The following is a 27,509-nucleotide window of genomic DNA, read 5'->3' as shown; positions in this document are numbered from 1 at the left end:
AATTCAAGAATGGTAAAACGTATAATAATGGTTCATAGATCAAAACAAAGTTTATAATAAGAGGAATATGAATATGAATAGTTTAGTTATTTAACAATTATGCGATAAAAATATACGCAAAGTATTGGTCCATCAAAGGATCCCAAAGTTACCATTCATTATGCTTCTCGGGACCTAACACAAACTAATATATGTATACAGAGATACATTTCGTTACACATAATTAACTTAGTCAAAATTGCATCGAGTTACTAACGGTTGGATTCGGACACTTTTTATAAATAACTTATGTACTAGAAAATAATTACTATCATTCGTATCAACACCCAGATTGAACTTGATGGTTTCAAATAAATTAAACATTGGGTAGAGTTAATAATGAATATATTTTTGTTATATCTCAATAAGTAAAAAAATTGTATTTCTGATGTTTCATAACTTAAATTAAGCTACTTCTTCGGAGTAAATGTATAATGCGTCATTCATTTACTCTGAAGAAGTGGCTTACATTAAGTCACGAAACACTACAATTTTCCTGCTCATTGAGATATAACAAAAATATATTTATTATTAATCATTACAATTACTTCAAGTGACTTAATTATGTACTACTTACATAAACACTCAAATGACTTATGGATTTTCTATCAACTAAAGTGGATCTCTTTTTTGTTACTTGTAATTTAAACAAAAGTAATTATTGAAATAATTGTTTATTTTACTGAATATATTTTATTTCATTACAAACAATTCAATGTCCAAAATTGAATTGTTTATTCTGTATACAATTTGACAACTATAATTAGGGAATAATTGAATTAGTTCTCTTAAATTTAATCTATCTTAAGATACATTTAATAATTGTTGAATTCAAAAGTACTTTTTGTTAAAAACTATAGTCAGCTTGATGATAACAAAAACCAGTACCCATTGGATACTCATCTTCTTTATAAGTTGGACCTCCTAGACAGTGAGTACTCACCATATCAAATAGGATATAATCAATAATCTTCAAGTCTTCTGATGAGCATGGAACATTTAACCTACTTAGTCAAATTGAAAAAGATCCTGGGAATTTTCATCTTAGAAAGATGATTTGCATAAAGTTGAGTTCTTTGAGTCATATTGTTTAGTTCTATAAGCTTTCAAGATCAAACTCGATCAGAATCAAATTTCATTTACTGACATATCTAGGATTTTAACTTATAAAGAAAGCTTATTTTAGATTAGACTCCTCAGCAGTGCGCATCCACGATCCCGCCCGTCGCGAGATTCGAATCCAGGATCTATCAGTCTCACGCCAGGCGCTTAACCAACTAGACCACTGAGCCGGCATCCAACGGTGTTAATGTCTAACTTCAACCAATCCACGAAGTTGCGCCAGTGAAATTTCTAAAACTCTATACAAAACCCATTCTGATAATTATTTTAGATTAATTTCTTAGTTATAAAAAACAAACGAGAGAATGTATAAAGTGAAGTTTAACATGAAATGAAACTAAGTAAGCTTTATACTGAATAGATAGATAATTAATGAAATATTTGACTAAAGTAAAATGTTTAAATATTTTCAATGCAAAATATTAAAAATTAATTAAACTTTTTTTTAAAAATTTATTACTAAATAATAAAATGAACTTACTGTCAGTAGTATATAACCAGTAGACATTTTCTATTTGATGTTGACCTTTGATATTGTTTTTTTTTAATCGTTACGTTATAAATTTAAATATTAATTAAGTATTTTATTAATGGAACATTTAGTCTATAAATATAAATAAAAAAATGAATTAATTAGCAAAAAAAATAAAAGAAAAAAAGAATGATAGAAAGAAAAGAAGAATGTTTATAGTTTAATGCATTCACATGATCAAATTGATAAACTACTTAAATGATATATTTAAACTACTTAAATCAATTTCATATATGAATATATAATTTATATAAAGTTAATTTAATTAAATAATTAAATTAAGATTAAATGACCATATAAATTATCATTATTAATAGTAGTAATAACTTCAATTAATTTTTTGTGTTTTTTCGTTAGTTAAATGAATCATTAATGTAAATGTTTAATATGTAGAATAAATTCTGTTTCAATGAAAGAGAAAGAGAGAAAGAAAGAAAAAAGTACTTTTCTCTATTCAATAAACTTCATTGTGATTTTATGAATCAATTGAAGCTAGACCATCATGGATAATCTGGAAGCATTGGATGAAGAAGAAATTTAAAAAATAAAAGATACTTAAATAATCTCATGTAATGCAAATTGCCTAGAAGTATGGGATGAAAGTGATTGAATTTTTGAATGTATGTTTAAGAATATATTACTACTATTGAAGCTTGATAATCTCTAGTGAAATATTTATTGTACATTGTTTATATAGTTTAAATTTCGATAATTAGAAAGAGCTAATTAATACTGTGGTATGTGCTACTGATGTCAATAGATATAAGTAGTATATATCATCGATCGAAAGTCAGATGTCTGGTGGCAGAAACTTATCAATATCAAAGAAAACACAACGAGAACAGACAATGATTGATGTAAAAATGAAGGAACAACCAATTCTCAGACGATTGATTGACATTTCGCAAATGAAATATTTACTCTGTCGTTCTCAGATTTTACTAACACATACTGTAATTTTCTGTTGAAGTATATTCGATTGTCCCCACTTGTCTTCTCATTCACTACAATACTCTCAGATTTCCAATGATTCTCTAAATTATATTAATCCATCATAAAATCTGTATTGTGTTATTAGAAAAAGGAAGTATGCTCTATTTCCATCGATTCACATATATTTGTTCATTAAATCATACAGAAAATGTATTACTGGATATGTTTTAGTAAGTGAAATGCTACCAACCATTGGACTAAAAGAAAGGATAATATTTAAGTCATTTTTATTAGTTATTTATTTCAGTATATAAATATTGGTACGAAGGGGCACCGAATTCATATGCGCCACACAAATCATTTGATTTCTGTGTGGTTTATGATACTGCCCTGATGCTCAAACCGAAGCAGGTGGTTTTCTTATGGACCACAGTCGGAGTATATGACCTTGAGGTCTGACCCACAAGAGAGTGGTACAACGTGAGGAGATGCAGTCCCATGGTAGACGATGACCAATAATTGGTTCATACGTTATTTATTCCTTCAGGATACTGGAGTCCATATGCATCATTGGTTTGGAATCAGGGTTTCCCGATTCCCCTAGATGCATTCATTGTATCCACCAACCGGTTAAAGCACCGGATATTCTCTCTTCGTCCTTCTCAATTTCGTTAACAACAGACCTTCCGCGAGAAGACAGCGAGTACGACTTCCTTGACAGTGGCTGTATACACATGGCCATGTGAGAGCATTTCGAGAAAGAGAGCGGACTCTCCCCACTCTCAGTCGTACCAAGGCATTTGAGGGAATGTTTAAAATGAAAACAATTCACTAGTTCTAGTAATAAATAAAAGTAGTTATTAGATGAAAATTAGTTCATCATTAAACATTTAAGTATAAAGTATATTGAATGAAAATATAATAAACTAATTTCTCCTATAAACATCATTTATTGGGAAAATAATAGATTAACAACTGCAAACGAACATAACTGTAACTATTAGTAAGCTCCATGAAGTTAATTCTAGAGAATTGCTAAAATAAAAGATAGTTTTTTTCAAAACTTAAAACACTATATCTCTGTAAGATAACTTATAAAGGTGGCCAATCTTTCAGTGACTCAATTGGCACATTTTTTCCCTAGGATTACAGAAAATTAAGTTCAATACCGAGATACTAAAATGTTTTGATTATTTCATGAATTCGACAATTGATTCTCGGTAGAAATGAACAAGCTATGAACAGACCTATTTACGTAACAACCGAAATCCTTTTAATACAGTCGTATGCAGCAATTTTATTGTATACAAAAATTCATAAACGATAATTTGGAGCCCTTTTCAATTTCAGATGAATTGATTGTTTCCCCAACTTCTTTTAGGCGACATAGACTAACCATGTCATATGATCCTTTATCAAGAATCCTGCATGCCTGAATCGAATCCAAGACATTCGGTTTTTAGAATCGTGGATGCGAACTGCCGAGGAGTCCTATACTAGATCGAAATGATAGCTCAATATTTCTAGGTTTTCAATGATGGTCTAATGTTGATCAGTTTATGTTCTCAATAAAAACTTAAGAATTCCCACAACCCTATATAGATAATTGGTAATTAACTCTGCCAATCAATATTTACAAATAAATGACTAACTTTCATAGTACCTAGACTAATTTACTCTTATTCTGTATAAAATATCAGTTTGAAACCATCGGATTTAAACAAGAGTGATAATATCTACTTAAGTTATTTAAGTTTCTACTCAAATAATCAATCGGAAAATAACATGGAAAATATCTATTTGTCAAAACAAGATCGCCAAAAGGTTTGTATATTTGAATCGTTGAAGTTCATAAATAATGAGATTTGTTTATTTAGGAATGATATATCTTGATATTTACTTTTCTATATTAAAAAAAACTGTTTTTCTATATTGATACGTTGCTAAACAGTTGATTGACCAAGTAAAGATCTTTCATATATGTTTAGTTTATTATATTTGAAATTCTGAAGCCTTTATGTATGAGAATATCATTAATATGTACTTAATAAAATTATTAACCGTATTCTGCAATTTCTACATGAAGACATTATAACTATTTTTGTAATGGGTAAGTTCAAACAATCTAGTGTCTCCTGTTTATAATTTATAGTCATAGTAACCAGATGATAAATATATTGTACATCATAATATATTGAATATTATTAACTACTAAAGTAAATGAATTTATAACTGAACAATTAATTAAATCATTCAAAGTATTCAACTATTAGTTTTATCATTATATAAGTATAAGCATACTAAAATAGATAATCAGTAACTTACCTTGAAAGGGTGTGTATATATACATAAGTGAACCACTTGATGACACTCAGTAAAAAATAATTATGTTACAGCTCAGAAACAAAAATAAAATCTGTACAAATAAGTCGATGTCGACCATCTATATCTGGTGCTTAAACTCAATTGTTAACTTAGTTTCAAAATAATACTGAAACCTTTCTCGGAATTACAATCTTTTAAAATAATAATGATTACTAGTTTAATTAGATTATATATACATATAAGTGATCCAAAATAGGTTGATTAAATTACTTTATCAAGGGTAATAATATCGAAGGTCTATTCATAATCACTCAATTACAATCATACCACTATTAATATAATAATATGGAATAATTGAATAAGACTGTAGATTAATTTTGCAGTACAGCAATGTTTGAATTACACTTTAAATACTACTTATGTTACTTATTTCAATTAGCTTACAGTTAAATATGGGTTTTTTTCTCTCGTTCTGAACTATTCATTAAATCACGGTGATGTTAATTAATCACAGTAATCCTAATATACTAAACTATTTACAATATATTATACATAGATAGACAGATAGATAGATACTATAATTTTTAATCTCCATAGTGCATTAGCACCATTCCTTACAATACTATGTAGAGGCCTTTAAAGTTATTTGTTTACAATAACTATTAATATTATCATTAATTAATTTATATTACCATCAATCTAATCCAGGTGTACGCATTGACATTGTTTTACATTTATCCAAAGTGGAATTTATATCCATTCAAATCAGTATTACAAAGATTAAGTTACAATCTAATCGAAAATTTAGTGGTTATACCAGTTGTACATTTTCTTCAATAATTTCTCTTTAAAAAAAAGCTTAGACCAAATTGCCAGGCAAAACATTGGATTTACTTCAAATTCAATCAGTGAGATTTTACAAAGACATTCTTCCTCTTTAATTACTATCTAATCATTTAAAATTAATAAGCGTAAGTAACAAACGGTAAAATAGACATCAAAAAAGAATAATAACTAAACAAGAATATTTTTCATGAAGAGACACCTATTGACTACTGAAATAAAACTTAACGATATACAATGTCTACTTGAATTAATTTATGAAAATACCCAATAAACATTAAACTTTATCATGAATAGAGAATAAACTCAACTCCTATAGGTTTGAAATTAAATATAAACAAATAAATATCAATAAACTTAGTTTATAACCAACGGAACTTTTAATTTTTGGATTAATTTTTCTGGTTAGCGTTTTATTTTTAACTAGTTAGTTTTCTACCAGATGAAATCGCTAACCTCATGCCTAACACGACAGTAGCTCAAGAGGGGCTTCAGGTGGAGTTAACCGATGAAATTCAGTATTCAATTTCGATTTAATAAACATGGATTATAACTAACTATTTCTTTTTAAAAGTATTAACAATAGAGATGAATATGTATTGAGTACACTTAAATGAAATGGGTATATTGTGTGATCTAGAAATTAATCAAAATGTTTTCTTTTAAAAATCAATTCATCAATTGAGAATATAATTCTAAGAAATTTATTGAATAAAGATAAACATGTTATAGAAATAATTTGTAGTTGCTATGCATGATTAAACTAGAAAATTATACATTTTGATATTGATTAAAAACTTTAAAATTTGAATAATGTTTTCTTTTTTAAAGCCAAAACTGATAAGTCGTGTAGGTTGAACGCTATATACGATTCCTATGCTATTCCCGTAACCCGCAGACTAGAACTACACAGCGACTTGAACTCCAGAGAGAAGACACAAGTATGAGAGAAAACACTTTATCCCAAGGTTCATTTTAGTACAGAAAATCAAGGGCATTTATAGATGTTGGCGTCTGTTAAATCAACATCATATTTCAGCCAATCCGTTAACGTCATATTATGCTACCGACCAATGGTAGCACGCCACGCTGGAATTCTTGAACGTTCCATCATACTCTGATTGGCTAGGGCCTTTCGGCTCCTTTTGGGCCTCTGGAGGCTCCGTTGAAGTTCTCCGGAAGCCGACCCAACAAAAACCTCTCGTTTTAGACTTTTAAAGTATACAAATGTATACTTTGTTTCATACTAAATTAAAACACAATTATATGAACAAAGAATATTCTTTTCAATGAATTTCTCATCAGGTTCTACAATTATAAATCCAGATTAATAATCCATAAAATTGGCCAGATTTAAGGCAGAGTAAATCATTTGGAAATTGTAACATGTGAATTGAGAATTGTCGTTTGTCATATCAAATCAAATCGTTAATTTTGGGGCTGACTAATATAAAATGTTAACTTGAATCAGCTTATAGGTGAAATGAAACTGTAGGATAAATTATCAGAATAAATATGGTCAACATGGGGTGAGAGTGAGAGAATAATGGAATAAAAATCAGGAATTACATAATATGTAGAATAATATGAATTAGGTCAGATATAGCAGATAGGGGTGGATGCTGAATAGATTCCTCAAAAAGATTATCAAGTGTCATAATAATAATAATAATAACAATAATAATAATGATAAAGATGATAATAACAATGGCAAAGATAATAATAAGTTTGGGACATAAAATGAACATTAATCAAATTACGTCACCATATTATAAGATTGATTATTAACTAGTTGGCCCCAAAGTTGTCCAGGGTAAAAGGAGCGGCTGAATATATTTCTTTTGGATGCAAAGCTCTAGCTTTTTGATCCGAATAACAATTGCTTCAGTCGTCTATAGGATTCTCAGTTTGACGGAATTAGGTAGACTGCTGTTAACACGATAGATTATTCCGAAAGATTGCTCCATGTTGGCTGTATGTCCCATCTGAACTAGATAGTCTAAAATGGAGCTGTTAACCGCTTTCACCGAATCCTTGCTTAACCACACTGAGAGATGCTCATGAGTCCGAATGTACAAATTCCTAGAAGATTTGCCAATATAATTTGCTCCACAGGAGCAGTTGAATTGATAGATACAGAAAGAGGTGGCTAGTCTAGGCAATTTATCTTTCAACCTCGTAATGATTATTGGACGTGTTGAGAACATTAGTTGTAGTTTACCTGCATTAAAAGTCCTTTGAATTGATCTACTTAAGTCTTAAGATTTCACTCAGTGCATACTAAATTATCAGTAAAACTAAACAAACAATGAATTCATATCATGTATTCATAACAAGTATTTGTCAAAATCAATTCTCTGAATTGTTTGTATAAAAAGTTCGAAATTAAAATTATATTAATTGCTAGTAAGTTACAAGGAATTTAGATTTTTTAAAGTGTTCAATAATCCCGCAGTACAGTTTTAATAGATTAAATAACTTAAGCTGAAAATTTGAGAACAAAAGATCGTTCATAAGTTGTCATTTCATTGTGTTTACAGATATTTGGTTTACTACAATGATATATTATCAAATAGATTCTTACAAGTTGATATTTTAGTGTATTTTATAAAATTGAGCTTAATGTTTAAGATGAACAATAAACATTTCAACATCGACATGATAAAATTTAACAGAAACTTATATAATAAAACTGGTAAGTGTTTAGCAACTAAAAACAATATTTAATATTGAAAAGTCAACTAGAACAATCTTAGGCAGTTAAGAAAAATATTTGGAATAAGTAAAGTTAACATTTAAAGAGGCAACACAGTTAATCAATATGATTGATGTCGGTTTTTACATCAATCTAATGAACTTTCAGAAAGAAAAATAGGTAGTCAATGTATCAATGTGTGTTTTTTTCATTTATGGTTTTTCTCTATTAAAATTACGATCTAAAAAGGTTAATGTTTTACTTTTAGAACTAGTTGATATCTAGTTTTGCATTATATTGGCACCCTTCAGCAATGCATACCTACAAAAATGAAAAGATTAATGCTTACCAAGCATATTTAAATTTTGTTAGTACTAGAGATTTGACAAGTATAACATTTTTTATTATATAGTAATCAATCATCTAATGAAGATTTTATACACAACCTATTTGTACAATTCATAAAACTTAATTTGATTTAAAACATAATTACACTTTCAAAGATTTTAAGTACTAACACTACAAATTAACACTATTTAGTACTTCATTAGTCCCAACTTTACACCTAAATATATACCAGGGAGAAAAAAGGGAAAAAAAAGTTCCATAGTAGTCTATAATATCTAGGATATTATCACTGAAAACAAAAAAAAAGATTTATATTCTCTCCAGAATTAAAATAATAACAATAAAATAAGCCAATATTGTTTAAGTTACTTACCTATTAGTTATTTAAAGTGATTAATATATATATATTTAAGTATCTCCAACAACAACAACAACAACAAAGTTGAAACAGTAATTTCTTGATTTTATTCAAATTATTCAAATGAAAAAAAAAGGAAAAACAATTTAATCTTTCTTTTTTTTGAAAAAGATTTATTGATAAGAATTCATTTAAAAATCTTCACATTTAAACAAAATATTCCATTTATTGTTTTAATTATTCAATAATCAAATATATATATATATATATAACACTTTAATTTATTTTTATAGAGTCTTATTTGAATTACATATTCATGATTGGTTAATTTAAAAATGTAAAACAAAACACACTAACGCATAACCTTGATAAATCGATTTTTTTTAATTATTATCATTATTAATAAAATAAAATGTAAAGGGATTTTTCTATTAAATTATCTAAATTAAATTTTCAATAATTATTTCAATTTAATGAAATTTGAATGATTATTGAAAATATAAAACGAAAAGAAAAAAGAAAAAAGAAAAATAAAGAAAAACAAAATAAAGTACAATGAACTTGTAAATACTTTTCTTTTTATATTCACTACTATAAATATTATAATTCGTTATTTTTTCATCAAAAGATATTTGATTGATATGATATGATATATATATGAAATAATGTAAATTAATTCAATCATATGGTATGACAATTTACTAAAGTACTAAAATAGTAATAACTTTATTTAGTAAGCAGTTACTTTTTTTCAAAAATTATTTTAAAAAATCTTGACATAAGATAACTGTTGAATAATATCGTTATGTTACTGTGCAAAAAAAGAAGAAAAAAGAAAAAAGAGAAACAAAGAAAAACTAACATTGTTTTACAGAAAGTAATCAGTAACAAATAAAATACAGTAAATAATAAAGAAATCATTGTTTTCAATAGTTGAGATCACGAATCAATTGAAGCTAGACCACCATGGAAAACATGGAAGCAGTGGATGGTCGTTTCATTCTATTGCGGGACAACTCAGCAGTGCGTATTCACCATCACACTTCACGAGATTCCAACCAAGGATCTATCGCTTAACCTTTAAACCACTGAGCCGGTAAACATTCAACGGTGTTAATGTCTAATTTCAAATAATCCATGAAATTGAGCGGCACATCCACTATTGTTTTCAGTGAGTTATTATCTCCCAACACGCCCGATTGAACTCCACTGGTCACTGTTTTCCACTAGAACTCCAGGAAATACCTCTTGAAACCAGTCACTAATTAACATAGGTTGATTAGTATCAAAGGGGGTTTTGTGAACATTGTAGTGACTTCAGTAGTTGAGATCATGAGTTAGTTGAAGCTAGACCATCATAAAAAAACCTAGAAGCACTGAACGACCGTTTTGTCCTATTGTGAGACTCCTCAGCAGTGCGCATCCGCGACCCCACCGTGCGGGATTAGATTTTTCTTTTTACTTCGTTATGTAAACTTTTCATGCTGAGTTTTCTTCTTAAGATTACTTATTTGTTGTAAAAATGTTCTCTTTAGGTATTCTTCACGACCCGTATCGTTTAATTATTTTTAGCATGATCAAGTGTTAAAAAGTAATTATTGAAGTGTTAAGTCAGTAAGTTTGACCGTCTCGATCGATATAAAATGTGACCGAATGGTAACTATTAATGAAACGTTTTTAGTAATCTAAGTCTCATATGAAATTAATATCGGAAGATTAATTATCTGAACAGTAGAAGTTTTATTCCAAATCAATGAAATTATACACTTATCTGTGATATGAAGCTGATGTCACCATAATTAGAAGGTACAAACAGTATAACCTATATGTTCACATTGATAAGAGATGGTCATCGGATGTCTAATCAATTTCCTGCTCATTATAACATGACAGTTTATGTCTATAAAACGTTTTTATGTCGCATATACTTCTTATCTACTGATAAGTTTTCTATTAAATTTATATAAAATGGCAATAAATAGTCAGCAGTAGAAACTTTTTAACATAATTCAATAACAAATGTAACATTTAACAAAATAACTTCTCCAATGCACAGTCATTTGTATATTAAAAAAATGAAATAAATGCTTTGAAGCTTATTAATAGCGCAACGTGATTTTATTATTGGTGATGTAAAGTAAATAATCTTAAAAACTATTGAATAAAATATCTTTCAGTGTCTAAAGTGAACTAGTCGTTTTTAATGAGTTCTTGTACGTTCGTTGAGAATATCTATTCAAACTCTTGACATGGTGCACATATACTAGATATTTGTATAGATACTATAGTGACAAGTCATATTTTATGCAAAGATGGATGTTGTTAAATTAAGGCTATATCGAGGTAATACGCACAGTATGCACATATGCCAATAAGTTCTAAACATCAATGGGAATATTCAAATAAATGATACCAAGTGAATTCATATTATTTTGTTCTCGATATTTTCTTATTATTCTATAAGACACTGTACATAATCAGTCTTATAATATCTTATTTTTGTATTTGTCTCTTGATTCTCCAACAATAATGTAAGTTATTGTTCTATTCGATCAAATCATACTTTAGTAATCTGTAATCCTTAACTCTTGATCAAAAAACCATATATAATTTCTGATCAAACAAATGTTAATTAGAAAAATATTTGAAACTTTAAACTGACTAAAAATTTTACCAAGTTTTTAACGACAGGATCCAATAAATATTGCATTTCATAAACATCCTGACAATCGTCTTCCACATATGTAAACAGACGGAAAATATTTCTGGTAAACCTGAGCTCTACCACTGAGTTATTAATAAATGCGTAAACTGCTTTAGGACTATGAGGTATTTATCAAAAGAATTAATAATGTGTTGTGCATTAGCATTGAGAGTTAGGGTTAAAGTTTTCATCAGTTTTAATTTAAGCATTTTAAATTTCTTATTCTATGATCTAGTTTTAGTATAGTAGGTAATTTATAACTCTTTGCTGTTTTCTGATCGATTAAAGTGGTTTGGATCTCAAGGTTATCAGGCGGTATAACTCAGCTTTATTCGTTTATGTCATAAAAACTGAAATCTAACTACCCATATTTCTTATGCTTGCTTACTTCGCATGATTTCAACAAATACCATTATGCCACATCAAATCCATAAAAATGCTTTGAAGTAACTTTTAAAGTATTTATGAAGGAACCATTCAAACCAGCTGCTACACGGGAGTTGCATAGGAGGTTTAGTGACGCAGATTATTCACCTATCTATTTACATAGTGTAAAACAAAGCAAATCGTGTGACAGATAAATTGTTCTGGTCTTGTTGGTTGTTTTCGATAGTTTCATATATTTGCCGTTGTTAATATATTCAAACTCAGTGTATTCAGACGCATGCCAATAACGATTAGCACTTAACCATATATCCTTTTGATATGTTTTTCCTCCTTATCTAGATTTGTTTGCCTGTGTGTTGGTACGTTTTATCGATCTTCTATTTTTCATATGTTATACGAGTCCGTTTTAAAATAAACAATCCGGCTCAAGCCACTTCTATTTGCCTTCATGTTCATCTGTTCACACTACATTGTGTTAAATATAATCTCCCAGCTGCATTTTCTACTAGGCTTTTTAATCTCACTATTAGTCAGATGAGGCTAGCTTAAGTATCATACATGAAACTCGATTCGGAGGTTACATTTCTTTAGAGTCAACTTAGAGTTACATGGTCATGCTGTCGTTTCGTTCATCTCCTGCTCCCATAGGTTGTATGAGTAAATGCACCCAGAACTGTAACTAAAAACATATTGTAGTCAAGTAAATGCCATACTGTCAATAAGGATGGACGATGATATCTGTTTGAAGTCATTGCCCCACACCTCACCAACAGACAATGATAATCATACTAACCTATAATTCTTTTTAACTTGATTACCCGCTCAATACGAAGTCCAAATATAATACGTTCATTTGTGATCACCTGGTTTTACTTGCCTTATATTGTACTATTAATTCGAATATATCCAATTATCCTATTGGCGTCGTGATGGAGAGTGTGATTGAACGGTTGGATATACACCAAACTTCTGAGGCTTTCGAAGATCTCATGGAAAGGTTTGAAATCTAGAGTAAGACAAGGATGATAAAATTGTGGCTCACTTCCTTACACTCATCGGAAAGGATACCTATAACTTACTAAAATACTTGGCATTCCCAGATAAGCCTATTTCACTTCACTTCTCAAGGAATGACTATTAAATCGTGTAAAGTATATGATTTTGAATGCTGTGGAAGGATGATATCTCATAAAATGTTTCGTCAGAACAGCCAAAAGGTTAGAGAATGTATCCCTGAGTTGTAGAAACAAGACACCAAGTGTAATCATGTCGACCAACTTCACGTGCAGCTGCGTGATCAATTAATTTCAGAAACTAACATACTAAATCCAGCGAGAGAGTTTATACAAATACCGAAGTGATCCTTCCAAAATGTTAGAACCGAGTGTATCATACATGAAACAGTTCATGAAATTCAGTTCCATGACATCAATAATTCTACTGCATTACATTGTTATTCTAGTCCGATTCGTACTTAAGGTCATCCACGTGGGCGTTTAAGTGATGTTAATTCTTGTTTACGTGAAAAACATGAATGTCAATTAACTGAGCAGTTGCAAATCAGGTTAAAGAGGTAAGCACAGGTTTGGTAAATGCTTATCCTGTGATAAATTCCACTTACTAATTCATGTATCTTTCGTCTTGCCAAATGCTATAAGTGGTGTAAAATGGGACACATCTATTCGGTTTGTAAAACTACTACTCATTTAACCACTAAGAATTATGAACACTGTAGTTCGGCTTTCTAATGATCGTTTATCTTTATCCACAATTTCGAAAGGTAATGTCCATATTCAGGAGTGATTACATACCTCCCTTGGTTCACTCCATGACTTTATTGTTGACACAGGCAATATAGAGCCCATTATTACATTCAAGAACTTAAAACCTTTAGATTATAACGTTGTATTTTGACTCACTTAAGTTACAGTATTGGGGATTACTTGACGCAAATCTCATATACGAGGATGCTGTAAATTGCAAATTAGAGATGATAATTCTTCATACACGCCCTGTGAGTTTCCAGTTAGTGAAATAGGGTCATTTGTTGAAAGAAAAGTGAACAACGGTGGAGGTTGAAGATATCCTTAATCGACTTCACGGTTCTAAAGTGTTCTCAAAACTTGACTTCAAATACACTTATCTTCATATGCTCGTAGATCAATCTCCATCTCTTTTGACAACAATTAACACTTCCTTTGGTTTGTTGAGATTCATCTTCCTTCCGCTTGGATCCATTTGTTTTACTGCCAATATTTCAGGAAGTGATGAATAAGGGAGTCATTGATCTTGAGGGTTTTGAAGTTTATAAAGGTGATCTTATTATTTATGGCTCTGATAAAGTAGATCATGGCCAGAGACTTATTGTTGTATTGATTTGCTTAATTGAGAAGAATATTATGGTGAATTCTAATAAGTGTTCAGCACAGAAGTGACAAACAAATTTAACATTGTAGGGCCAGAGAAATGTCACTGAACCCTAGCCAGATCATCCGGCGGTTGGGTCACTAAATATCGAACCGATCATCGATCCCTGTCAAGGCCAAGTATAACCAACGCGCATCAAATAATCGTACGTCATAGACGGGCCTATGCGGCAATGATCTTACTTTCGCTTGTATCTACTATAACTAATATATTTCTGTAATCATGTCCTCCGTGTTGTACAGTCTCCAAAGCATCTGTAGTACCTTGACACGTCGATGGGGTAGTCCACGTAAGGTGCTGACCACGAGGTGTGACTTCGACGTTAGCTGCTTCGTCACACCATTCCCGTCTAACGCGAGTAGGCCCCCGACCATTCGACAGAGACCATCTAGACTGGTGATTTACAACATGCTTACTTACATATATCAACAGTCATTGCATTGTAAACCGGTTGATACTATAAACTGTTTATTAGTACGATATTTACCAGTGGGCTGTTCATATCTCATTGGTGAAACTCGTCGATACTTTGGATGTATACTCAGTGTTATGCGAAAGGTTTAAAACGCTAATCTGAGTAGTAGATTTCCTGTCAATTTTTTCAAAGTGGGATGAATTGTCCATTACTCCTGATGAAATTTTTTGTTTAAACGATCGTGTTGTTATTCCTCTTTCGTTATGTAAGTTTTTCCTTAAAGATCTTCATAATGGACATTGGCTGTTGAGAAAATGAAAACCTCCACAAGACTCAGTTGTTGGTCCTCGGGAATAAACGTAAATTTACGTCGTACAGCAAATAACTGTGTTAGGCATCATAAGTCGAAAAATCATCTTTAAGGGGGAATCGATGCCCAGTATTATCTAAGGCCTAGTAAGGAATTCATGAAGACTATTGTGGTCCAGTTTTCGTCAAATAATATGCACTTTTTGTCACTGGTTTTTCTTCTGAGTGGCTTGAAATTTTTCCACAACCTCACGAAATTCTGACTTCACAATCAAAACATTAAGAAAAGATTTTAGTCGGGAGGGGTTCGCTACTCTATACGTGACTAGTAATGGCTTTCACTCTGCTGCAAACGTAGTCACTACCTGTTTGAATAGTTTAGTGTGCAGAACCGTGTAAGATGTTGGAATATCTATAGTTTGAATTCTGGATATCAATGATTTAATAACACACAACTGATATATTGATCAAATACAATTCCACGAACGGAGTGAGTCTGTCCCAATTTCGGTTGTTAATTCTAATACTAATTCGTACATTCTAGACTGTCCAGATTCTACATCCAATACATAGCGGACAGACACATGATGAACCTAAGGAGAACTACAATCAATTACGCAATTTCGAACTCTTATGTAAGCTGTGGCGGTTGTGGTATTTTTACGAACTAATGATTTCTTTATACTTTGTTATCAGTTCATTATGAATTCCAAATATAATACGTTCATTTGTGCTCATCTAGTTCTGCCTATCTCAACTTGAACTATCTGGGTATTTCTAAGCAAATCATTTGGAATAATTTTGATAATCATGCAGACATGTATCTCAAGTAATAAATCTCTGAGGACTCCGTTATGACCAAAGTTTACTACTTATAATCAATACGATAATACATCAAATCTGGAAGATAAAGCATTTTTCTATAACACCAATGGCTAGTCATCTTATGAAGATATGCAATAAATGAACTCCAAGAGCCATATCGAATAGAATGAAACTTCCTTCACCTTTGATCAAACTCACGAGAATTAAAGATGAACTTCGACTGAAACAGTACTCTCTGACAGTTTATAACTTCACCATGACTAAGAACGACAGCTTCTCATTGATTGTGCTGGAGTAAAATCAACAAAAACACGATAACTATCCATGATTAATGCATTATTACGGATTTTATAACATTTACTGCTTGTATTACAGTAATGACATTGTGTAGCTCCCTTTTTCTACATGTCTCATATCAAATCATTCCAAACACTTTAACTGTTTCTTGTGCATCAATATTGAATACAGAGTTACTAAATATTTCAAACTCCTGTAATTAGGTGTAATAGCAACAAAGGTCTAGTCTGTTCGACAGACATTATAAAAGTTGTATCCTTGGGGTGTTAAGTCACCGTTTAGGAAACTCCTATCCGATTTCACACGAATATCTGCTGTCCTTCAAAATTACTTTGCTAAACAGCTCCCCAAATATTAGAAGTTTAGTAAACATTCAATATCGGTGCAGACCCCACTTGCTTTGTGAAAACTACTAGTCGAGGACTGACTGTAGTGTGTGCTACTTGTGTTTTCAAATGTAAGTAGCATGTAACACCGGACGGAAGTGGGATGTCTGAGAGCAGGAGGTTAAAAGAATTGAAATGTAGAGAAGAGAGAAAGGAAACTGAAAACAATCGGTATAACAACAGGAATAAAGAAGCAATCAAGCTTGTAAGGGGTTATTCGAAGACGATATCCAAATGGTGTACTTGACGTATGATTTACACATTTCACTAAACCACTTTGTGACCGCGCATTAAACTATGAATCAGTCTTCTCCATCTGAGTGTTCATTCACGATAAATTTCTGAGAAGACTGAGGTTACCCAGTGCGGAATAGCAACACGACCGAGAACAATTGTGGCTGTAGAAATTACACTAGTTAAGAACTTCCAAATATAACTGAATAATGCTCGACAAGATTATATTTCGGTCACCAAGTAATTAAAAGCCTTCATTTTTAACCACATGACGAAACTTTCTGTTACATTCCAACGTGTCACACTGCGCTCTTCAGTGTAATGGTCACATCAGTCACTAAGTAATTATGACTACACAACAAACGGGATAGAGTATGTCCAATTTTTAGGGTTGTCAGTAATATCATTAATAAACAAGCTCTGTCAGGTATGGTTGTTATAGTACGTTCCAGCTTGAAATCAAAAAGTCTTTAATCAGACAATCAGTTGGCGAATCTCAGGCTTCTCGTAATTTGCCTAAATCCGAATGTAATTTCTTTCGTTTGACATACGTAAGATTTTTGGAAACCAAAGCAGTCGAACTCTGTGTTATACAGGTGGTCTTCAAAGTCAAAGATATTTCGGGATGTTTAAGTCTGAATGCGTTGTGAGAGCTATAAAGAATTCATCTCAGAGTCATGGACTCATTTACAGACGTTTCATCTCCCCTGTTACTGCTGACATTTTTGAATACTCACAGTCAATTACATCTCCTCTGAATAAAGAGGTGTGCTTATAGCCCGAAATAAGGGGTTGCTACAACGTGGGAGCACCTAATAACAGGTCATCTTTGTTGCTCACAGCAGTCTCGAAGATATTCAAAAGATTTTAGGCTGGAGCCCTCACATTTTTTATCAAATCATATCCTGTCTAATTCCTAACATGGATTTTTTTCTAAATATATTTCGAAATAATAATTTACTGGTCACGTGGAACAGCTGTACACTTTTGATAGGCATGTTTTTCCGTTACAAATTGGTATCTCAAATGTTCCTGAAAGAATAGACAGTTCGAAACTCTTCATTAAAAACGAAAACGCGTAGGTATTATTAACTACAAGATAGATAACCTACGAATTGAATCCTAAAAAATTACAGACCACTGACTCGGTTCACTAATTCCAATGAAGTACCACGAATGTCTGTGCTAGAGTTACATATTCCTACCGTTTATTCATGGCACATTAGGTGGGGTTTGTGACAGGGTGAATGCTTGGAAGGAACTCCGAAGTTTTCTGTTTGACAGTGCTGATACTTGCTTGAATATTTTTCTCCATTTTCTAGCATACGCAGATATTTATCTAGGACTTGTGGAACAATGTTTTGACATCCCAACCCTGTTAACTAGAGAAAGAAGACTAGATTTAACCGGGGGAATACATAATCCCACTAACAGCCCGGAACAGCAAACAAACAAGCATACAACCCGTGCATATACATACAATGCAAAAATGTTCTTGAGGGATGTCACAAAATAGCATAGTCATGAGGAAAACTCACCAGTTATCTTTAAGTTCTTCCCAGAGGAGGGCACAAACTGAGTGTAAAAATGGGCGCTTGTGGTGTGACGAGACACTTAAATTTCAATAATTAAATTACAAAAATGAGAAGTTTACCTGCCTGTTGACAACAAGATTTTGTCTTACCGAACTCAAGGTTGGTGCGTGAAGTGATTGCTTGCTATCATATTCATTACTTATCTTAACTCTTCCAGATCGGACTTTAATCCCATACTGCTATGAACGTTCCTGTTGGACCTCAACTACTTAACAGGCTTATTTAGTAACCGGTCCTCGATGTTCGGTGTGTTGTTTCATGTCAGTGAAGTGAGTGACTGTAAAATAGTCGAACAGCGTTGTCGAGGTATTTTACATTTCTCGATGTGACTTGTTACTACTGGAAAGCGTCATAAATAACTGGACCCCGAATTGTAATTTGATATTGTTAAATTTGGGTCGTTGACAGTGAATTACTCAAGAAAACTTCGTACCCTGTACAGAAGAATGCAATGGTTGTGTTCAATAAAATATGTTTTGGTTACTTAAAGTCACTTTCTGAGTTCAGACCAAATCAACTGGTTTCGGTCACTACAAAGTTTACATACAGCTTGACGAATATTGTAGCTAACATTCAGTGTTATTCCGCTGTTCACATGTAGAGTCTGTTTGTATGAACATGTAAAAATCATGGGAAGGTCCCTCCGTGAATCTTTCTCCCTATATCTATGCCTTTGTTCTTGTTTATATGTAACCTTTCTTCTGGTCATGAGCGAGAACAAACCTCCCACGATGCTCAGTAAGGTTTTGGAAAAGTGGATTGTGTTCCTTCAACCCAATGTTAGCCTGAACAATGTGGCCAAGAAAGCGATTTTTACAATGTTTCCGATACCATAAGAGTGACAGTATTCGTGGATTTTTCTTCATCACTCATTTCCTTGCAGTAAAAATAATTAGGAGGATAAATGACCCTCACAGTGTGCGACGAGTTTGCCCAAAATGGAGTGTTTTGACACTTAGAGCCTTACAAGGAACTTTATTTGATCCTCATCTTTTCTATATTCTCATTAATTGTCTTTAAAAAAATCCCAGTTCATTGGTCCTCCTTTAAGCTTACGATGTTAAACAGTTGAGGTCTATCAAATACAAGGGTGACCTGTTGGTCACCGACGTAGGTGATCTGTGTCTAATGATTTAGGGTCTACTCAAGTTAGGCGGAGATGACATGACCAGCCAACTAACGTCACAGTTACACCTCACGGTTATTGCTTAACATGGATTGCCATTTCGTTGTATCCAAGTACTATGGTTGCCGTGATGACAGTACAACACAAACGGTGCTATTCAAGGGAATACATTGTTAAGAGCAAGTAAAGGAAGCAGATCACCACCAGCGCATGAGTTACTCTGTGGTGTGCAACAAATTTATGTGCGCTGGTAGTCCTCGATCCTGACACCGGTTGATAAACCGTTCAAACTTCTGTGATTCGACTGCCGGATCATTTGCTAGGGCTAAGTGGCATTGCACTGTCCTTACAGACAGATGAGTCAACCAATAATCGAATATTAAGATATGAATGTTATAGCTTGGAGCTAGTTATTTACATACTTTGTATCGGCACTAAATTTTTTACTTTCTCCTACTGAATAGTGAAATGTTTGTGTATTTTGGTGATACAAGACTGTGATTCACCTGCTCTTCATACTGTGTAAAGAATTCTACAACCAGACTCTTTATCCATCGAGAATATAAATAACTGATCTTGATAAACCTTTTGCAGCTCCAAAATAAACCAATATCGCTAGGGAACTCTGGTGAAAGTTAACACATTTACATGTCCATTGCCGCGGACATGTCATAACGTACAACTTGCACAATTCAAGCCCACTACCTCCTTCATCCTCGACAAAAATGAATAAGTCCTACTTTTTATCAGACGTTACAAACTAATGACAATCACACTGGAAGTGTAAATAAACTCTATACTGTACTTCGCTTCCTTCACGAAAATGGAATGATCAACTCCGATTCACTACCAGCCATAATAAAAACACTCATGGATTCATTTTAAAAGTAAAATGTTGTTACATCTATCACAAAATATACTATAAATCCTTAGAGACAGTCAACAAACATAAACCAAAACAGGTTAAAAATTTAAGACATAAAACATGCAGGGATCCTGTCTGAGAAATGGTGTTTTTCCACTTAACTTATCGAAGAGAGATGGGTAATATGTTTACGATCAGAAAAATTTTAATAGTCACAAACATCTCTGCAAGATCATACTACTGGATGATCATTACGCTTATTCATATGGAAGTGCTCTATTGTTTTGGTTAACAAATCTACAGAACAAATAATTCTGTAGGTTATTGGCACTCGTAATGACCCCATTAGTTTCACTGGACATACCATGACTGAGGGGCTCGGTCACGCATCCTCACAAGATCACCACAGGGTACGCCGTTCTATGCATCCGTTGTAACAACTAGCCAGCTTAGATCAAATGCTCCTCAAAATATCGAATAACTTCTAAGTATATCCTCCCAGTCCTTCATTTCCGCCCTCTGGTTTGACCGGGTTTAGGGTCTCTCGATCACAAGAGTTGTCAAAGCCTGAGTATCTGTAACATCTTTATATGTGCCTGTTCTATATAATATGGCCTACAAATCATCGCAACCACAGTCTCATCAGTGGACTGTTGAATGTCTGTCAAAATAAGTCCACAGACTCACCTCCGCCAACTGGAACGATAAACGGTATTACAAGACGAGATGAAACCTCACTCAAAATTTTTCCTATTAACATGCTTCCGAGTACCTATCTCCATTATCATCTGAATTCCATCCTACTACTTATTTATCTCCGAACATTTCACCTAACTTTCCTCTCCACTTTTTCCGTTCATACTGCAATATCCGGGTTCGACCTGATCGAAAATGAAGGCGTTGGGTTCATGGCTTCCCTGGACTCGTCTTTTCCCATTATGCGTCATAGTCTTTCCATAAGAAAATCCTTTAACTCTCACACCATAGTTGAATTTGCTAACTCTAGCAAGTTTCCTTTTCATGAAATAAAATAGCTACTGATCTAATTACTCTACTATTCAATGAAGGAGGAATAAAAATAAAAAGTTCAAATCCATATTTACTTTTCGTTATGAAAACAGAGTTGGTAAATGCACTGTATCCAAAACAACTGAAGACATGAAATCCTACCTTGATGTCAAGATTCCAGTTCATAGAAGAAAATTGGCTTATGCTAACTCATCCGAAAGATATTGAATACTGAAAAGGCATAAATTTCTGATGTAGAGCTACTGATGGATACTGAATGTTTCAGTGGTCCTATTACTTCTGTAAACTTTCAAAAACATGCGGAAGGAACTACTGAGACATTCCCATCGATCCAAACTAAAACTGGGTTTTATACTATGTCTGGAATTCTAGATTTCCTGCAATTGGAATGGTCAAGAATGCAATTAGAACGAACACAATGGGATGTTGAGAGAGCAGAATTGCATGTAAATTTTTTGTCTTTAGCTATTAGTTCGCTCAGGCAAGGATAGCATTCCTTCAGGGTAAATTCAGGGGGCTTGAATGTCTTCGGAATGATTTGATCCGTCGAATCAAAATGTTGGAATATGCATTAATAAGAGAAAGAAGTAACAAAACTCAAGATGGGCAATCCAAAGAAAGCGAAGAAAATATGATAAGTGTGCATTTTTCTAGGTCTGATTCTGGTGCAGACCATTTAAAAACAAATGTTGATAATGAATGGCAAAATGAAAATATCCAGCTGAGCAAGTAATTTTCCATTTTTGCTCACATACATAGGTACTTAAATGACTCATCTTCATCTAACGCTTCACACACTTTTGGTAACCCAGCACTGTGTGATGCTTCTGGAGTCAGTTTGCTAGTCGGTGATGGTCTCAGTTCAGAAACTAATGTTCTCCAAGGGTCTCTTAAATATGGTACGTAGTTGTTTTGCGCATATAATACATATGCATAAAAACTGGAAAAGATTCACAAGTCAAATTTCTATGAGCTATGGACAGTCAGGCCGTACGTTGTACTAGATTGTCTAGTTACGGACAGAATTCCTGCTAGATTTTTCATTTTTTTTGAAAAAAAATAGTTGGTGTAACTTCGCTGCTAAACGTTCAAATTGTGGTTAGCGAATAACTAGACTAGTAAGTGTTCATCTGGACTCTAACTTAGTGTGTGACGCATTGAAGTTCAAAACGGTAGTTAATCGGTCTGTCTGTTGTTATCAACCAATTTGATGCCTGGAGTTGGTTAGTTTCAAACGAGACAAAATATGCATCTTGGATTTCAGAGCTATTCACAATCCAAATTTCTTGAAAACTTGTATTGGAAGGGCAGCATAAAGCCATTCAATTGAGATGTGCATATCGTTAACTGAAACAAATCAACTGCAGTCCCGAATATTAACAACAAGACGGCACACACCTTTGTACTTTTTCATCCTGCCTTTGTGTCCCTCGCTATCCCTGACATACAGAAACAGTAGCAAGTACATAAACCACATATACGTGTTATAGTTATAGTCATTGAAACTTCCATAGTTACGACGTGTCTCAACACGATGTGAAAAGTGTGTAACTGGAGGTCATATGATATCATTCAATTATATATAAAACCAAAGCAAAGCTGCTTTTCTGGCACTTTGAATTTTCCAATAATTTTTCGGCTAGTGTTTTACGAACGAGTCTATATTCGAATAATCAAAAATGTGCATTAGCAATTATTTTCAAATTCATGTATCAGAGATAGATCAGATTGGGCTGTATGGTAATCCTATATGGTATTACTTATCTGGTTCAGTCAATCCTTTTTTAACTTCATTTTCTATGATAGTTAAGATTCAAGTGTAGTGTTTCTTTTCATATATTAACTAGATATAAAATGCATATGATGTACAACATACGCAAGGAATCTCACCCAGGTTTTGTCATGTATATGTTCTACTTACCTTAGTTAAACCCATCTAACTAGAATAGCCACCAGTCGAAAGCGATACTGACAAGTTTTTTAACTAGTATGTTTCGCAGTTTTTTCTTTATTTCATTGGGACTTTTCACAGTATTATTTCGTTGCTCATATAGATGATTCTGAGTTAAAGGGTTTACAAAATTCACTGGAACTTCCCATAGAACATTGTGGTTTAGAACAAAATAAACAGTCACAAGATGGTCCGTTTGACTTCAGTTTGTCTAACAGTTCCAGTTTCGACTACTTATCACTTACGGTATGTACCTATAATTTTTCGTTGGTGAGATGTTTTTTTTTCACGTATTCATTCATGTGTGTAATTCAATAACCAGGTACAGACTCATATATTCAACTTTAAACCGCGCTCTAATAATATCTTCTGATACTATCCAGGTCCTGAAACTGAAATAGTTGTTTCTTCCTTTGTACTTGGAACTTCATGGTTGAATTATGGGTCTCTTAAACACTAAGTCAATATCCACTCGATCCTTACAGTGGTTCTGTAGATACAATCATGCGATACCCTTCGATCATGATTTTCAAATCTGTTCCATCTATTCTGGCTAAATCGTTTGAGTGTACGTTGCTAACTTCCACTTAATCAGTAGCTTGTGTTCTGTTACTAATATTTGTGTGCGGTTATTGAGTCATATAAATTTCGAAAAAAAGAGTGTGAAGAACAGAATGACTAGATGTTGTAGCAATAACTAATTTATATTTATGAAAGAAAATCAGAAAGATGTAGAAAACGATAAATTATTAAGAATAGTGGATTACTTGAGTTTCTACTGTGCATAAGTTTTTAATTGTATATCTTTAAAATTTCGAATGAATGTTCTGGTGAAGCATTGTGATTCAAACTAAATAGATGTTCCGAAATTGAACTGCTTACTGGCTTCTGTAATCCTTAGGGTGATGAGGCAAGAGACTGTTCGGGGTTGCTTTTAGGGAGAGTTCATTTTTTGCGGCCAATACAACCCGCTCCACAAGTATTTACCATTTACCAGTTAACTTGCCCTTATAAAGAGGGTTCTATTGACCGCAAAACGTTAAATCTCTATTAGCGCATCTCCAAACAGTACCCTACCTGACTGTCCTAAGGATTACACAAGTCAACAAACAGTTTATTCTTGGAACATCTTTTAGGTTCTGGTTGCATTGCTTCACCAGCATCTTTCAAAACCATCATGTCATAAGAATTTGTTCCAATGGTATACAAAGCAGAACCTTTTGCATAAAAGAATCTCTAGCAACTCACTAATTCAAGCATAAACTGTGTATCAAAACAACAAGTATAGTCTTTCATTCTACAACGGCTTTAACGTTTATTTCTATTTTCCATTCTTAAAAACCTGTTTTACTCCTTTCTAGTTTGTGTCACAGATATTAATTATTTACTATTACAACATTTAATAAATTCGTTCTTTACACTCACTAAGTGGACAATTATCACTCCTCTACAAACAATCTTCATCTTGACATTTTTATTTTCCGCTGGATTTTTACATAACTTCCGTTCAATATTTGATTTTCATAAGTAGTTTGTGGTACAATAACCTCGCTTATTTACTTAAACTATTATATTCAGTGCCTAAAGCTTTTGATTATTATCGATATTTCTTAATGACACAACATTCTATTTTATCATAGACTACTATTTCTAGTAAATAAGCTCACCATAGATACGATTTTACACTTTGAGTCAATAAAATTGTTAGAAAGAATTGTCTTTAATTCCTATTCGATGACTTAATGAATTCCATTTGTTATATATCTATAAACTCGTTCGTTTATTTTCTCTCCTAAAAATGCTAGGAAGAAGGGGATTTGACATCAACAATTGAATCTCAGTGTATTACAGACCCAGAAACTGCTGAAGCACTTTTAGAATTTGAGCAACTTGTTGCGCAAAGTCCATGTTTGGATAAAACTCCTTCGATTGGTTAGTTTGCATTAAGGCTAATTGAACTAACGTCTTATTTAATAAATTTAAAAATACTAACTTATATCAATATATTTTGCGTAACATTTCTAACTAACTTATATTAAATTCCAAGTATCTCACACTTGTCTTATGACATATGTGAGGGAAAATACTGTGATAGACTTATATTTACTTGTATGAAAGAATAAGCATGGGTGGTGATGCCTACTCTGATTAATGTGTCACGATATAAATGAGAAATATGTGAATGTTTAAAATTTATTTGTTACACATAACATCAAGCTGAGGTAAGTAAAGCATCCTATGTTATCCATCACTTACCACCCTACTTTACCAAATGGCTCATGTATATTTTCTACAAAAAAAACGGTTGTCATCCACCTTATAAAATAGAACCTCTTTATCAACAAAACATTTGTACAACTATTAAAGTTTGAGTGATTGTCTTAAATTTTATCTAATAAATCTGAACGATATAAAGACGACTCCTTTTTGCACATTCACTACCATACACTCAGTAATGTTCCATATAGAATCACCTTGATCAAAACGACATGGCAAGACTTATGTTGATTTTGACTGGAATAAATATTCCGCCTTGTCCCTCCGTACTATTTAAACTTTGCCGATTTAATGTCTGTCATTTGTTTGTTTGTTCGTAAAAAGCGACTTAAAATAACTCCCAAAACATCGGAAATTCTAATTTCGGCTCATTAGGGTATCGAAAGTATATCATTATTTTATTATTAGATAACTCCTTTGTTTCAACTGTTGTCTTTTGTCTCCTTATTCTTGTGTAATTAACAGTAACATTTGACTGTTGATAAAAATTTTATTTCTTGTTACTTTTGTGAAGGACAAGCACAATTTGTGTCATTACGTAACTCACGATCATCAAGTTGATAATTTAGTATTAATTGTTTAAACTGTGTATTGGTATAGAAACGTAGGCTGACCAATTGGTCAAACTTAAGCAACATAGAATTGGACACGAGTGTGAATAGATTTAAGATGCCGCACTACACCAACTCAGCGTGATGAAATTAATAAGATGAGTAGCAAAGGAGTCGGACTGCTAGTGAAATCAATGATATTAATGATAACAAAAAATAAAGAATAACTCCAAAAGTGTGAATAAATCTGTAGGTCACAAACTATAGAATAATATTATAAATTCAGCATCTAAGCGAAGATAAAGAATGAATGTATCTACATAACTTCGATTGCCTGAAAGTCATATGATTCAACATCAAGTACTAGCTACTATTATTACGCTATTTAAAATCCAGTAGTTTGAATATACCAACAAGGTTCAGGCCAACAGTTAGTGATTTCATGTACTGATGTGACGTCTTGTTTTGGCTATCGCTAGCTCTCTTCCAGTCTACTCTTAAACCAGCTAATATACCGCGTTAAGCTGGATGGTGGTTGGGAATACGTTACATATTTCCAGTCACTTCAGTCAATGACAATTCACAATATTATTAACCGGCTCTCCATCTTAATTCAGTAACCTGCATCTACTCTCAGTATGTGATCAACGAATTAAAACGAAACATCCTTCTGTTTAGTATGACTTTTAAGTATCTTAAAGAGGATTTCCACTTTATTAGAAACACCAAATAATTCCAAGTTGTTCGTTCTATTGTCATCGTATCTTTGTGACGTACTTCCATGGTTTCGCTACAACATTCAAGAAGTTCTGATTCTTCGATGTAAAAAATCCATATATCCTAGTCGATTTTGTTGGCTATTGACATCAATGCTATAAGTGTATTTAATAGTTAAAAAAGGGGTTTAAAACACTCGGTATCATAATCTTTTTTGAC

At 32.5% G+C, this 27,509-nt stretch overlaps 2 protein-coding genes across 5 annotated transcripts in view; one reads left to right on the top strand and one right to left on the bottom strand.

The window, feature by feature from the left end:
• The window catches only part of MS3_00006061 (uncharacterized protein), a 44,423-nt gene extending 34,812 nt beyond the window's left edge, over nucleotides 1-9,611 (bottom strand). For 2 of the 3 annotated variants that reach the window (XM_051214161.1, XM_051214162.1), the window contains exons 1-2: nucleotides 9,211-9,391; nucleotides 1,643-1,765 (exon numbers count right to left, since the gene is read on the bottom strand). In XM_051214161.1, the coding sequence (XP_051073537.1) occupies nucleotides 1,643-1,669 (27 nt within the window). In that variant the 5' untranslated portion in view covers nucleotides 1,670-1,765; nucleotides 9,211-9,391. Of the gene's footprint in view, nucleotides 1-1,642; nucleotides 1,766-9,210 lie in introns of all 3 variants that reach the window. The other variant, XM_051214163.1, reaches the window with a different exon arrangement.
• A 12,226-nt stretch (nucleotides 9,612-21,837) lies between these two features.
• STRN3_2 (Striatin-3) overlaps nucleotides 21,838-27,509 on the top strand; it is a 25,084-nt gene continuing 19,412 nt past the window's right edge. The window contains exons 1-5 of one of the 2 annotated variants that reach the window (XM_051214149.1): nucleotides 21,838-22,240; nucleotides 22,276-22,523; nucleotides 22,554-22,693; nucleotides 23,849-23,991; nucleotides 25,551-25,677. In XM_051214149.1, the coding sequence (XP_051073533.1) occupies nucleotides 22,040-22,240; nucleotides 22,276-22,523; nucleotides 22,554-22,693; nucleotides 23,849-23,991; nucleotides 25,551-25,677 (859 nt within the window). In that variant the 5' untranslated portion in view covers nucleotides 21,838-22,039. Of the gene's footprint in view, nucleotides 22,241-22,275; nucleotides 22,694-23,848; nucleotides 23,992-25,550; nucleotides 25,678-27,509 lie in introns of both variants that reach the window. The other variant, XM_051214150.1, reaches the window with a different exon arrangement.

The sequence above is a fragment of the Schistosoma haematobium genome, chromosome 1, assembly GCF_000699445.3.
Source record: "Schistosoma haematobium chromosome 1, whole genome shotgun sequence".
NCBI lineage: Eukaryota > Metazoa > Platyhelminthes > Trematoda > Strigeidida > Schistosomatidae > Schistosoma > Schistosoma haematobium.
This window is presented reverse-complemented; position numbering and strand designations above follow the sequence as displayed.